Source organism: Brienomyrus brachyistius, chromosome 9, assembly GCF_023856365.1.
Source record: "Brienomyrus brachyistius isolate T26 chromosome 9, BBRACH_0.4, whole genome shotgun sequence".
In the NCBI taxonomy this organism is placed as follows: domain Eukaryota; kingdom Metazoa; phylum Chordata; class Actinopteri; order Osteoglossiformes; family Mormyridae; genus Brienomyrus; species Brienomyrus brachyistius.
In genome coordinates, this window is record NC_064541.1 from 17,625,485 (window position 1) to 17,638,870 (window position 13,386).

General features: G+C 43.1%; 1 protein-coding gene across 8 annotated transcripts in view; it reads right to left on the bottom strand.

Annotated features, from left to right (window-relative positions):
• syngap1b (synaptic Ras GTPase activating protein 1b) overlaps positions 1 to 13,386 on the bottom strand; it is a 72,263-nt gene that overhangs the window by 45,625 nt on the left and 13,252 nt on the right. For 6 of the 8 annotated variants that reach the window (XR_007399851.1, XM_049026483.1, XM_049026482.1 and 3 more), the window contains exons 2-3: positions 11,885 to 12,018; positions 5,221 to 5,326 (exon numbers count right to left, since the gene is read on the bottom strand). Coding sequence is in view for 7 of the 8 variants with exons in the window: in XM_049026483.1 (XP_048882440.1) it covers positions 5,221 to 5,326; positions 11,885 to 12,018 (240 nt within the window). In the remaining variant the exon portion in view is untranslated. Of the gene's footprint in view, positions 1 to 5,220; positions 5,327 to 11,884; positions 12,019 to 12,554; positions 12,620 to 13,386 lie in introns of all 8 variants that reach the window. The other 2 variants (XM_049026485.1, XM_049026484.1) reach the window with 1 other exon arrangement.

Sequence of the window (13,386 nt, forward strand, 5' to 3'; positions counted from 1 at the left end):
TCTGTGGGGACGATCCATTCATTTCAATGGGGAAAAAATAATCCTATGACATTTTGACATTTTTTGTTTGATTGTAGTCACAGATTTTTATAAAATTGAGTTTCTGAAACAATGGTCTTCGCAATGGCAAAATAACAGGTTTTTCTAAAATGTCCTCACAATGTTATAGATACATACCCCCCCCCCACACACACACACACACACACACACTAGGAGACCTGTGCTGAAATAAAGCCCCCACTGAGATCCTGGTCTTGGACGCTACCCTCTGCCATCAGTGCTCTCAAGACACATCTGCTCGCTCGCTTAGAAATTAACTATGCACCGCTATCCCTGACCGCGATTCTCCCCCGGCGGGAGAAGGAGACAGCAGAAATAAGGCACCGGCACGACAACGCCCACGTGCCGCACCGCTCGGATACAGGGCGCTCCAGCTGCCGTTTGTAAGCGTTGGGTTAGGATACCGACGAAAGCCCGTCACACCTGGCTAACACACGTGTGGCTGCACAATCATGTGCCCGTGCGTCCTTCAGGGATCCGCTGTGCTGCCGGTGTTCATGCTCCATGCCGTGTCCATGTTCATGCTCCATGCCGTGTCCATGTTCACATGCCGTGTCCATGTTCATGTTTACATGCCGTGCCCATGTTCATGCTCCATGCCGTGTCCATGTTCATGTTTAAATGCCGTGTCCATGTTCATGCTCCATGCCGTGTCCATGTTCATGCTCCATGCCGTGTCCATGTTCATGCTCCATGCCGTGTCCATGTTCATGTTTCCATGCCGTGTTCATGTTCATGTCTCCCTGCATGCTGAATGCACACTCCTATAAATTGACCACGGCCTCTGATCCTAGATACGGTTGGCTGAGAGCCACTAAACACAGTAATTAAAATAATTTTGAATTTCAAAGACTATATTTCTTTTAAGAAGCAGTAACCAGAATTAATGATAGCTACTATAAACCTGAAACAAAATTAATGAAAGGCAGTAACATCAACGCAGTTAAAAGCATAATTATTCTATAAGCAAACTAAATCTATCCATCCATTTTCTGAAAACTACTTGCCCTATGCAGGGTCACCGGGGGTCCGGAGCCTATCCCAGAGGCTATGGGTACAAGGCAGGGAACAATCCAGGATGGAGCACCAACCCATCACAGGGCATACTCACATACCATTAAGCAAACTAAATAATTCCTTTAAATAATTTAGTTATGTTGTTATAGCTTATGCTGCCTACATATAAAACACACAGGCTTTACTTTGGCACCTCTCTGGCCAGGTTCAGTTTTTGTTTTATTGAAGTGAGAAAAATATATTAAATTATACAAGTATTAAAATTATCATTGCGATGTCTGAGAATAACCTTAACTATCAATACTAATCCATCCATAAGCACTTCCAGTACAGGGTCGAGGAGTGTCTGGAGCCTATCCCAGAAAACATAGGGCACCAGGCAGGGGACGCCCTGGACAGGATGCCAGCCCACTGCAGGGCACACAAGGGTGATTTTAGAGGCGCCAATCCACAGGAAACCGAATACCTGGGGGAAACCCACGCAACCATGGGGAGATGGTGCAACTCCACACACACACACACACACACATGCACACACACAGAGCGGAATTCAAACACCCAAGCCTGGAGATGCTACCCACTGAGCCACCATGCTGCCCTCTATTAATATCAATATTACATAAATAAACACGTGAATAGTCGCTACTTTCATTATTAGAGAAATGATGATTTCAAAAAAAATAAATTATGCCATCATGTTTACTGTTGTCTTTAACAATTGTTTGCGGAAAGTTAATTAGGCAAAACGGAAACTAAAAATAGAGCTTGGAACTGAAGTGCTTTTAAGGACCAGCACCTGTGGGGGGGGCTCTATTCACACTAGTGCAGAGCACTTTATTTTAATCGTCTCACTCAAAGCTTTCATGTGGGAGGGGTGGCTAACACACCGACCACCAGGAACCAAAAAAAGGCCAAAGCTGAGCTACTAGGCACTTGCCAAAGAAATAAACCCCCCTCCCTCCATGCAGCTTCTGTTTCATGCATGTTATTTCAATGAAATAACCCCCCACACACACACACACACACACACACACACACACAGACAATAAGCTGAACCGAAAACCCTATTATGTGCAGCCATTTAGTGTCCTCCTCTAGGGCAGAACTATACTGAAAATTTAGATCTTGTAAAATGTCACATAAAAATAATACTTAATAATACACTCAATGGCTAAAAGTATGCGGGTGCCCCTGTTAGAGGAACCGCTTAAGTGAACCACAGCCATTTCCGACACAGATGTATAATAAAGCACACAGATACACAGTCAGATTACCCGCTTTCCACTTGGCACCATCATACATTGCTGTCTTTCCAGCAAGTCAGTTCGCCACATTTCTGGCCTGTTAGAGCTGCCCTGGTCGCCCGCAAGGGAAATGTGAAGGTCAAAAGGATTGGGAGTGTGTTTGGTTGTGCATTGGTGGCCACGCAAGCTCACAGAAAGGGACCTGATCGCCCAACCTGAATAGTAGTAAATCGCACCAGTAATGTTCCAACATCTAATGGAAAACCTTCTCAGAAGAATAGAGGCTACTGTAGCAATAAAGAGTGAAGGCACTTTATACTGTATTAATACCCTTGTTTTGAAACGAGATGTTAGATACAGTGTAACACTGTGCAAAACTATTCAGTATGATGAAACATGGTAAGGGTTTGTATGTGAACACTGACACATTCCTCCATGTCAGTCTGTTCCCATGTTTGTTGATAGGGGTCTTGCTTGTTAAATTAATGTGAAATCCAGGGAGACGACTGAGTCCTTCGCTGTATGCCGAACCACTGATCAGGACTCGTGAATAAGCTTTGGTGCCCGGGGAGCCAATGCCAACGGCAAATGCACTCGGAAATTGCGATGCATTACCATCACCTGGGGTTGGGTGAGTGCCGCATAACCACCCCTTGAGAAAGGCACCGCACAATTCATCTTTCCTGTGTCTGAAATCTCATCTGATGGAGCAATCTGTCCCCCCAATATAGTGATTCTTCATGAAAATCACAATGCAGCAAAGAGTGTTGTGGCTGCTGCAGTGTTTCCTTTGGGATGCCGTGAACTGAAGATAAAAAAAAATAAATTCTCTTCACTGTATATGTATTGTGTGTATGGTTTGCTATATAAGGTAAAACAGCGACCTGGGAGTATTTTTTGAATCTGTCCATATGTCCCATGTTTCATTAACACTGCAAATGTTTGTTCTTTCATTCCCCCTAACCCTGCCCAAATCCCGATATAACCAGCTTCTGCAGTTATTTGTTTACGTATTCCCACTCTGAAGTGTGCTGATTGTATTCCTGTCCTGTGCCTATGACCCTGAACTGGGAGAACCCACCCCCACTCAACCACCTCCTCTATGTCCCATCCCTTTGCTACTGAGATCTGACCACTGTATTTCATTGAGAATGCATCTATCTATCTATCTATCTATCTATCTTAGTAGAATGTTTTATTGTTTAACCCTTTGTGCTTTCCAATGCCCTTCTGACGGCCCCTTGATGACAGCCATCCTCCTGTTTGAAGGCATTACATGCTGGAAAGCCGGCTCAAGCCAAGGAGGGGAGCACATGACATGGGGAATCTGAGAATGCTTTATTACCGGTGATTCACCTTATTGGGACAATGGAAAGAGCATCTCTGTCAAAGAGTGACACTGAAGCAAAATGTTAGCATTGCCAGTAATCATTCTGACCAGGTTGCCTGGCTTTAAAGACGTCTTTCTTACTGATGCATTACTGTGAAACCTGAGAACTGGAAAGTGCATAATTATCCCCTACATTTCTAAACTAAGATAAATACATAGCCGGCAAGAATCACTGCTACGTGGCTCACAGAAAAACACCACAGTGCTCCCACAGAAGGATTTTAACACATTCAAATGCCTTCGGCCTTCAGCCAAAGAGTCTGTCATAGACTTTACACTTGGTTTTACTGAACACACTGAAACTTCCTGAGGACAACAGAAGCATCTCCTCATGTGAACTGATAAATAGGTGACAGAATTGAGGGAAGGGCATGCTCCCCCATCTAAGTACCGTAAGAAAGAAAGAAAATTGGTACTCCAAGTGGACAGCACTGGGATTGTGAAACTGAGCTGGCTATACCTCCCAGTATTCACATGAAACCTCCGCCATTTGGTTGGTCTGGGAGCGACTACGCATGCCTTGATTCCGGATTCAGCCTTGAGTTTCAACCCTTAAGACCCACATTCTGTAATAGTTTATGAAACAGTGGGAAGACCCACTGCCAATGTACTCAGTGTGAAACAGGTAAGGCGGCTGCAAACTTTCATAGCTCAGTACAGTTATACTAATTTATAATTATACTCTGTATTACTACTGTCAAAGATAAACATAAATTATACACAAATGCCAGCCTGGTAGTGAAAAGGAGAAAACCCTAAATGTTGCCCGCAAAATCCAGTAGATACGCAACAGTGGGCCAGCACAATAATCTTCAAGCTATTTTTGCTTAACTGCTATGTAGCAGAATAGATGGAGGAGAACGGAGAAGTATACTTAACTGGATGGAGGCAGATGGTACAGAGATGGAGACTTTAGCTGCCTAATTATGAAATGTAGGTATTTCAGAGAACAGATAATACATTTGATATGGAAATTAATACAGCTGGCTATCCACCAAGTGAGACTGTCCTTGATCCTCTCATAAAGGTATCTGGTTGCATTTACTGAAGCGTGTGTCGGCTTAATAGAAGCCCCTTTGCTTGGAATCTAATCGTAACACACAGCGATGGGAATCATGAAATCCTATATGCCGAGATAGAACAATGACACCGGAGAAGGCCACTCATTGTTTGGATGTTGCGTTTCTGATGGGAACAATCACGTCTTGTCTGGCACTGCAATATTCTCTCGAGTTGTTAGTTAGCCTCGTTTCAGAATAAATGCGTCTCAGTCGAAATAAGGGCTGTTTTGTAAGCTTATGGTTCTCACAAGGAAAAAAAACAGTGTTGGTATGCCTGGCCAGCTCTGGGAGAGAGCTAGGGGACGTGAATCAGCCCCACTGAGTGAGAGTGAGTGCCTGTCCACATGCACAGCCTGTCAAAGTAAGAGGCCCCACAGGGCGCGCGTCCGGGTCTCTGTGTACGCAGGCGAACCCCCCCCCGCTTTCGGAGGCTTGCTTGCTTGCTCACCGATCTCGGGGTGGTGCCTCCCCTCAACGGGCACACTGACGGTCCGGCGCAGCAGCTTGTTCCTGTGCGGTTCCGAGCGACGCTCTCGCATCAACAAGGGGTGGACCTGTGAGTCCAAAGAGAAGGGGGGGGGGGGGAATTGGGTCAGCCAGAGAAGCAGACGGGTCGGCGGGTTGCCTGGCCTACAGACATCTTGGACGTCAGTCGGGTGGGTCACGTTCCACCTGAGCTCCAGCTGAGCCGAGATGCAGTCTGTCTGTAGCACACATGGGCAAAAAAATCTGCATTTTTTATTTTTTGCATTTGGCTGAAAAACCAGAGGAAGCTCCTTCAGCTCCAGGAGTCAGTACAGCTGGTAAAATGGCCCTGAATATGCCTACTCGTACCATGCCCTGAGAGACACAGCCCTGAAACGGAAAGCACACTAGCTACGCCAAGCATGGCTAAAATCCTAAAAATATGTTGTACATGCAAGGGTGTAGGGACCAGAGTGGATGTGGGGGCTTAATTTGTAAACCGGTACAAAAATAGACCTATACATTTAAATGATTAAGTTGAGATTCTTCCAACATCAAACTCTCTCCTACGCCATTGTGCGTATGAAATACAGTACATTCTGAAATACCACAATATGCAGAAACTCAGCGGAGTATTTTAGTAACATGATAGAAAGCTGCATGTTTAAGACACAGAAGTGACAGATGCAGTGTTGACAGTGTGGCAAAGGTATAATGCTTGTCCAGTGTAGAACTGTGACCATCCAGTGTGATACTGGATATTTTTGTAATCAAGTAACCAAGATATCAGGAGAAAAACTCTGATTTTTTCACATCGGTTTAATCCAATCTCCCACCCACAAATGTACTGATGGTGCAAAAGGTATTATTCAAGACCTTCAGAAAAAAATAAATAACTGAGAAACTCATTCCCGCATTACATTCACATTCAATTCACGTCTTCAAAAACTATTCATTACACCAGCTCCACGTAAATGACTGCTGGTTTCTGACATGGCCCTCTGCCATTGAAGAAGTAGAGGTCAAGGATAGCTATCTCAGTTATTACTATCTCACACAGTTGTCAGCAGACTAAGCCTGGAGCTCCACAATGGAGGGTGACTAAACGCTCTTTTTCACAGGTAAACTGGGAGGATGAAATATGTGCATTCCAGAGATATCAATGGACCTGGACGACAGCTGGGGAGCAGGCTGGTGTCTCCAGGTCGGGTCAGTAAATGATGAAGGTGGCCATGCTCTATATTAATATATCCTACTGGGATACAACTGCCGGCCACCCTTTCAATAGAGAGATGCAGTACATATACAAGCGGAAGTCGCCAGATTGTTTCAGCATACAGAATAACATCCCAGGAGACATATCACCCACTGAGCGCAGCTTTGACAGTGACTCCAGTTATAATCTCCATCAAAGTCCAAAAGGTTACTGAGATGGACCTTCTTCGGTTAAACTTAATCAAGAACATTATTACACGATAAACTGAACAGTCCATTGTGATTCGTCATTCTGCGTAAACCGTTTGTAACCAAGCTGCAATGAAGAAATATCCCCACTAAAAGATTATTGCACAGTATAAATTCTTCATGAGCTGAATTAAGGTAAAATGGGCAACACAAACAGATCTCTTCAAGTAATTAGCTGGGCTTTCATTGAAGCATTCATTGGGCGGGATGTCCAATTTCACATCATATATTATTCATGATGGTGTCTGAATATGCCACTCCCAACGCCCTAAAAGGGCACAACGTTGTTTTAGCATTTAACGTGAGTACCGATTTGCTGCCGCCTCCTTAAAGAGCCCGGGGTTCCATGAATCACCTTTTCACTCACCGACAGCCACTGGGAATCGTCCTCTCACAGCAAAAAAAATAAAAAGCCCACAGTCAGAGGGGCGTTGATTCAGCACCATATAAGTCACAGCTTGCTTTCAAGGACCTTGGGAGACTTTGCTGGGGTTTGCTGCTGGCACAAACAAATCATTACCATTGGAAATATGCGCTGGTTACCATGTTCTGGCAGCGTATTTAATTACCCAGTTGGGTCAGTTGATAAGTTCTAATTAATCCAAACGGCCATGTGTTCAAGGTATTCAGGTTTGAGAGCCATAAAAAAAAATCCCCAGGTTGCAAAACCTACACAACATTTGCACCTAGTGAACTGTTTATATTTAACAAGTGTGACGTTTCAAAGAGGTGGCTAAAAATGAATTTTGGGCATCCGTTTCTTGGAAAAAAAAACACATCTAGGAAATGATGTGATTTATTGGAAGAAATATAAGGAAATCTGCCCGAGTCATTTTTTGGAAAATCAATCAAAGGAAACAAGAATGAATAATATTTCTCAGTACACCAGAATATAAATTTTAACAGGAGGTCAGTTCTTCACCATTACTGCAATTCATCACCATGTTTCATATGGAGAGGCTATGGGTACCTTGGGGAGGCAGGGATGGTCAATCTCGATTCTATTGATTTAACTTCTGGTACAAATAAAGACCTTGATGAATTAACACCACTGTGAGAACACCGTGTTGCCCCTGGAGGATGGGGAAAGCCCCTGGATCTTCAGTTCAAGAACCTGCTTTTTTTCATTTGAGTATCTCACACTTCAGACTGCCCCATTAGACAAAATCCAGAGCTTTCAGAGGCCACCAGCCTCGAGCAGCCAGGAGAACGTCAGATTCTAGCTTTTGTTTTCTGGCTTTCCAAGAATAGAATTCCTAGCTTCCCAAGCTTCCCTGATCTGCAAATTCTGCCAGGGAAACGCAACTCTTCAGAGAGACAAAAGGCACCATATGGGCCCCAGCGGAACATGGTTTTGACAGCTTCTGATTTGTGGATTCCCGGTATGAGGACGACACAGGAAGTAAGTGGGTGGTTATATATTGGGAGAAGCAGCTATGGGGTTCAGTTTAAAATTGGTCTAGTCCACGACTCCACTAACACTGACAAAGATGAAGTATGAGAAATTTTGCAAAGCTTGAGCATAATAATAGCTCTTGCCCTTTTATTTTAACCTGTTGTTTATATGTGAGGGTTGAACACTCTTACCACAATAACTGAAACCGCACCTAAAAAAATATCAATTTACTACAGAATTGATAACAGGATCAGTATGTTAATACAGAGTAGAACTGATTTCTGGAACAGGATAATAATTTACTGAGGATACCTGGAACAGGTTATCAGTTTTGATCCATAGAACATGATACTACTTTAGGGCTGAACTTAGACCTGGGACAGATTATCAAATCAGGGAATAACTGACACCTGGATCCTGAAATACTTCTCACCTGCTCCGATGGGCCGGGAAGTAAATTATCAGTCTTACATGAACAGCAACCACTGCCTAGAAAGCCATGAGCCGTGAACCTGGGAGGAGGGGGCTCCCTGTAACTGGCACAGGGCACGGCGAGGCACCGCAGGAGTCCCGCCATATGCCACAGCTGCCTCATCAGGTCCAGCTGTGCAGGGATGCGGCGAGGTGGAAGGAGCGAAAGGTGCGTCATCCATTACACCTTAATGGCCCCAACCAATCGCTGCCAAAAGACAGCACCACCGGCTCCCTGCCGACCTTCTGCAAACCCGAGGTCCCCAAGCCCGTGTCGCTCTGGTTCCGCCGAGTTACCGCACGATTTATCTTCCGGGCATTAGTGAACGCCCCATTTTAGGCTGACTCAGAAGGGTGGGCAAGCAGCATAAAGCATATGTTTCTTAGGTTCCTGGAAATCTGTGAGCTGTTTATTGTCACTCCTGATCCAGCTGCTACCTTTCTTCATTGTGTGGATGACCCAACTTGTCTCAGCCTTCAGATGGTCCAAATGGTACTAAACCTCTTCCAACCCTAACCTCAGTTAAAGAGTTGTGAATAGATAGCTGACCACTGTCCCAAATGCTGTTGTCCAATCGGTTTTGATCGTATTTAAGGTCCTCACTCCTTCCTCCATAAGGGCTCCACTCCATAAGGGCTCCCAGTCACACTGGAGAATATCAGATACAATAATTTCCAATTGACGTTTCTTTCACAAGGATCATGTTGGGGTTTTAATGTCTGCTCATATTTCGGGGGGGTGTACAAACACACTGTATCTACACTAACAGATTGTAATAAATGTACCATTCAGAGTCTAAAATGGAAAATTTCATACACTTTTTTTGACAGCAGGTACTTCTATCAAGCGCCAATTTTAAGGAAATACTATGAAACTATACTCACTAGGGACAAATTACTGAATTAATTAGGGAACAAAATGTGTATAATTATCTTTTTAATGGAATATAATTGAATTTATCAGCCTACTCCTATTCAACATGTTACATCGGGGGATACACTTCATGTATTTATGTAAAGACACTTTCTGTTTATCTGAACTGTCAGCAGAAATTTTACTGTGCACTGCGCATTTTGAGGTCTGTGTTTAAATGCATTCCCCTTGTATGATTCCATCCATCCATCTTCCAACAATTTATCCTTGTCAGTGTCACAGGGGGCCTGGAGCATATCCCAGGTAACACAGGACACAAGGCAGGGGAGCACCCTGGATGGGATGACAGTCCATTACAAGACACACGCACTACATGTTTTCATGTGATTAAAGCACTGAAATTGTACATGAAATTTTGAATAACCTGACAAAATATTGTAACATACAGATGCTCCTCTATTTACAAACTTTCAACTTACGACGTTTCAAACATACGAACGAAGAGGACTGTAAGTCCAGATTGTGTTCACTGTCTGCAGCATAATTTTTTTTCTGCGCACAAATTCCGCCAAGTACGACTTCTGGCCGCTGCTCCCGCTGCACAGCAGCGTAGCGTGCAAACGCCCAGCATCCTAGTGCTTAGTACTTGCGTATGCCCTTAAAATGATGTTGAATAACGACTTACGAACATTTCAAGTTACGAATGGCCGTTCGGAACGTATCTCATTCGTAAGTAGAGGAGTGTCTGTATTCCTGAATCTTGTTAGATATTGTAAAAAATAATTCATAATTTAATTCAATACTTAGCATAGTGTGTTCCTAGTCATTATTTAATGATAAGTATGAGCCATACGCATAGCCAGAGCTTCCACCGATTCTGATGGGTTCCCCAGGGTTATGCATGTGTAAAAATACCAACTTATCATAAGTGTTTTATGCATTCTGACACCAGTCGCTACAGGGAAAACAACATGGTTCTCCGTTGCCGATATGTGGGATCATTTATTCAGTACCTGCATCTTATAAGGTATGAGTGTGTCAGCTACGGAGCGAATTCCTCTGGAAAATAATCCAGAGGTAGCCCGTTATGTGCATGTGATAACACCACTTGTATGAGAGCCAGTCAGGTAATAATGCTGCAATGCATGCCCACAGTAATGCGCACAAGACGTGCATTTACACCCCCCCCCCCCCAATTGTGTGTCGCTGCAGAATTTTGTCAGCCTTGCTCCTCCTGGTGGTGACTGCAGTGACAGCAGCCTGCAGAGCGGCACAAAATAAAAGGCTGTAAGCGGAACAAGAGAGGAGGGGGCCGAGTGTTGACGGCTTGAATGCGTTCTAAAGATTTTTAAGATGATATAAAAGTAAACGCATCTTCCGCATTGATTTACGCCGCAGTCTTTCTTGAATCAACATATGGCCCAAAGATTCTGACTTACCTCTCATCTGTTTCTCTTACACGCGTGTAATTACACTGTACACCGCTCTAAAACATTAATTACGGTGTGGCCCCTATCCTTCTCAGGATCGTCTCCCGCCGGTGAACCACAACCAGATCGTTCCCGTTATATCAAAGCGGAACAAGCAGTTAATCAAAAAAAGTACGCAACAAAGGAGGGTGAATAAATGTCAAACTAATTACGACAGGTTAACTGGCAACAAAAGCTAGTAATAGTTTAGTTTATAAAAATAAAAGGGGCTATTGTTTTTTTTCCTTCTAATGCTCAATATTAGAAAGACAGGGAAAAGCCCCTTGTTTCTCATGAGCTCAGTACAAATCCTTGAAACGTAATCTCCTTTACCACCATTGGCCATGCTGCTCCTACAAGGAAAAGCTCTGACAGACTTCATATTTCGGACTAAACAATCATGTGTATGCCATTATTCCAAAGAATGGAAGTTAAAAAAAAAAAAAAAGGTTTGAATATGAATGTCTGGCTATTATCTCACATAACCACCAGGAGAGTCGCTTATATTCTCCACATGAGACAAATGACACATATAAATATTTTAGGATCATCCAGAGAGGCGTAATGACTGCCAGGCGGTCACGATTGATTTAAACCTCTTCAAAGTACTGTCTAATCTGAGCACTCGAAGGTATAGACGATAAAGTGGGAATAGATTCCCGTTAAATGATTTCATCCCTGTCAATTCCAGCAGGAACCTCGATCTGATTTTGCATTCAGCGTCACTGGCTATAATTGTGGCAAGTGGTAACACTAACATCAGTACTAGACAAAGAATGACTCATAGTAATACTGATCATATGAGCACCTAATGTTTGACTAGCTCTCCCAATGTTCCTCCTCTGTAATGCGAATTTGTCCGTGATGAACATCCCCAACACCCCCATCCATTAACAAGGAAAAAAAAAACGCATGATGTTCTGATTCATTAACACGGCGGAGATCTGGTGCGGAGTGCAGTGTCAGAATATACCTCCTCCTGGTCTAACATATAGAGCTGATTTCCGGGAATCATATGCAGACGAGGGTTCAGGTCTGGATGGTCGTAGGAGGGTGCAAGGGACGGGGCACGGGGCCGATAGGAAGGGGGAACAGCACACCTCGCATCTGCCGGGCAGAAAGAGAGAGACAGAGGGAAAGAAGCTGTGTTAGCTACTATTGTTCTGTCCTGCAATGACAAAAAGCAAAGGCAAACACTTTTCACAAGTACTTAAACACTATGTAATACTTATACATGTAATAAAATATATTAATCACCGAGTAAGCTAAAGGACAACTGCAAAATATAAAAACAAAACACCAAAAATGTAAGAACAAAATATGCTGCTAATAACTGAACCCATACATTGCAATAATAAAGTGGAAGTGTTAAATGTAACATAGCAAATGTGTAGCCCAATTGCAAGTAGAATACACTGTGATGAACGTGTGACATGAGGTGACAGAAAGTTGATGCTGGTTGTCCTGAATGTACTGAGGCTATACAGACCTACGTAGCATGGCGATGGTTAACAATGAACGCCAGAGGTGATAAGTTACATCCAATACCACCTTTTGCTGTTTGTTCCAGAAATAATCTAATCATCCATTTCGTGTTGCTGACCGGTGCATTACAGTTCAGTGTGTGCTCCAATTCCACGCACCTCTAATACCAATCTAATGCTGTTGCATTTCAGGACCACGGAGAGCACAAGTACTGCAGGAGGTTCTGTAGGACATAAATTCAGATACAATATGAATGTGAAGAGCATAACACAGATGAAAGACCAAGTTTGAATCATAAAACACATAGAGCACAAACAAACTTCAATAGAAACAAATCACACCATAATTTTGAAGTGTCCTTTAATTGTAAACAGATCTTCTAAATATAATTTTTTAATATTCAAATTTTTTGAGAATCCTCTTTTTAAACTATTCCAAAATAACTTTCCTCTATAATCAGGTTTTGGGAAACTTTTTTCCCGTTGTCAGGGGAATATTTTTTTTTCTCAGTGACATGAAGAACAGACACTCAGGAACCACAGTGACCTGAGTACTGTGTCCTCTCCTACGAGACTTGGCTGACACAGCTGTGATACTGTAGGGCTGAACCTGAAACTTAGTAGAGTGTGATGAGAACGGTCTTGATTATGAGTTACAGAAAGCCCTTAGAAGCACCTGTTCTGCATGGAAAATAAAAAATTTGGATGAGACCTTGTATATGTACATAAGAGTGTCCCACTCAGTACCTGACGATGACTTTATTCTCCATTATACAACTCAGTTGTAAGGTTGGAGTCTATGAGGCAAATGTGTGATACATTATTGGGGTCCTGGCCTCATATGTGTTAAGCCTTCTGTATTACTCATAATTTTTCATAACTGTTAAAATAGTTATACAACTATGCCAGGCATAATAGAAGAAAGTATTAATGCATATTAAAATGATGCTTTCTTCTGCAATATTTTCACATTAAGTTCATCAGGGTCCCA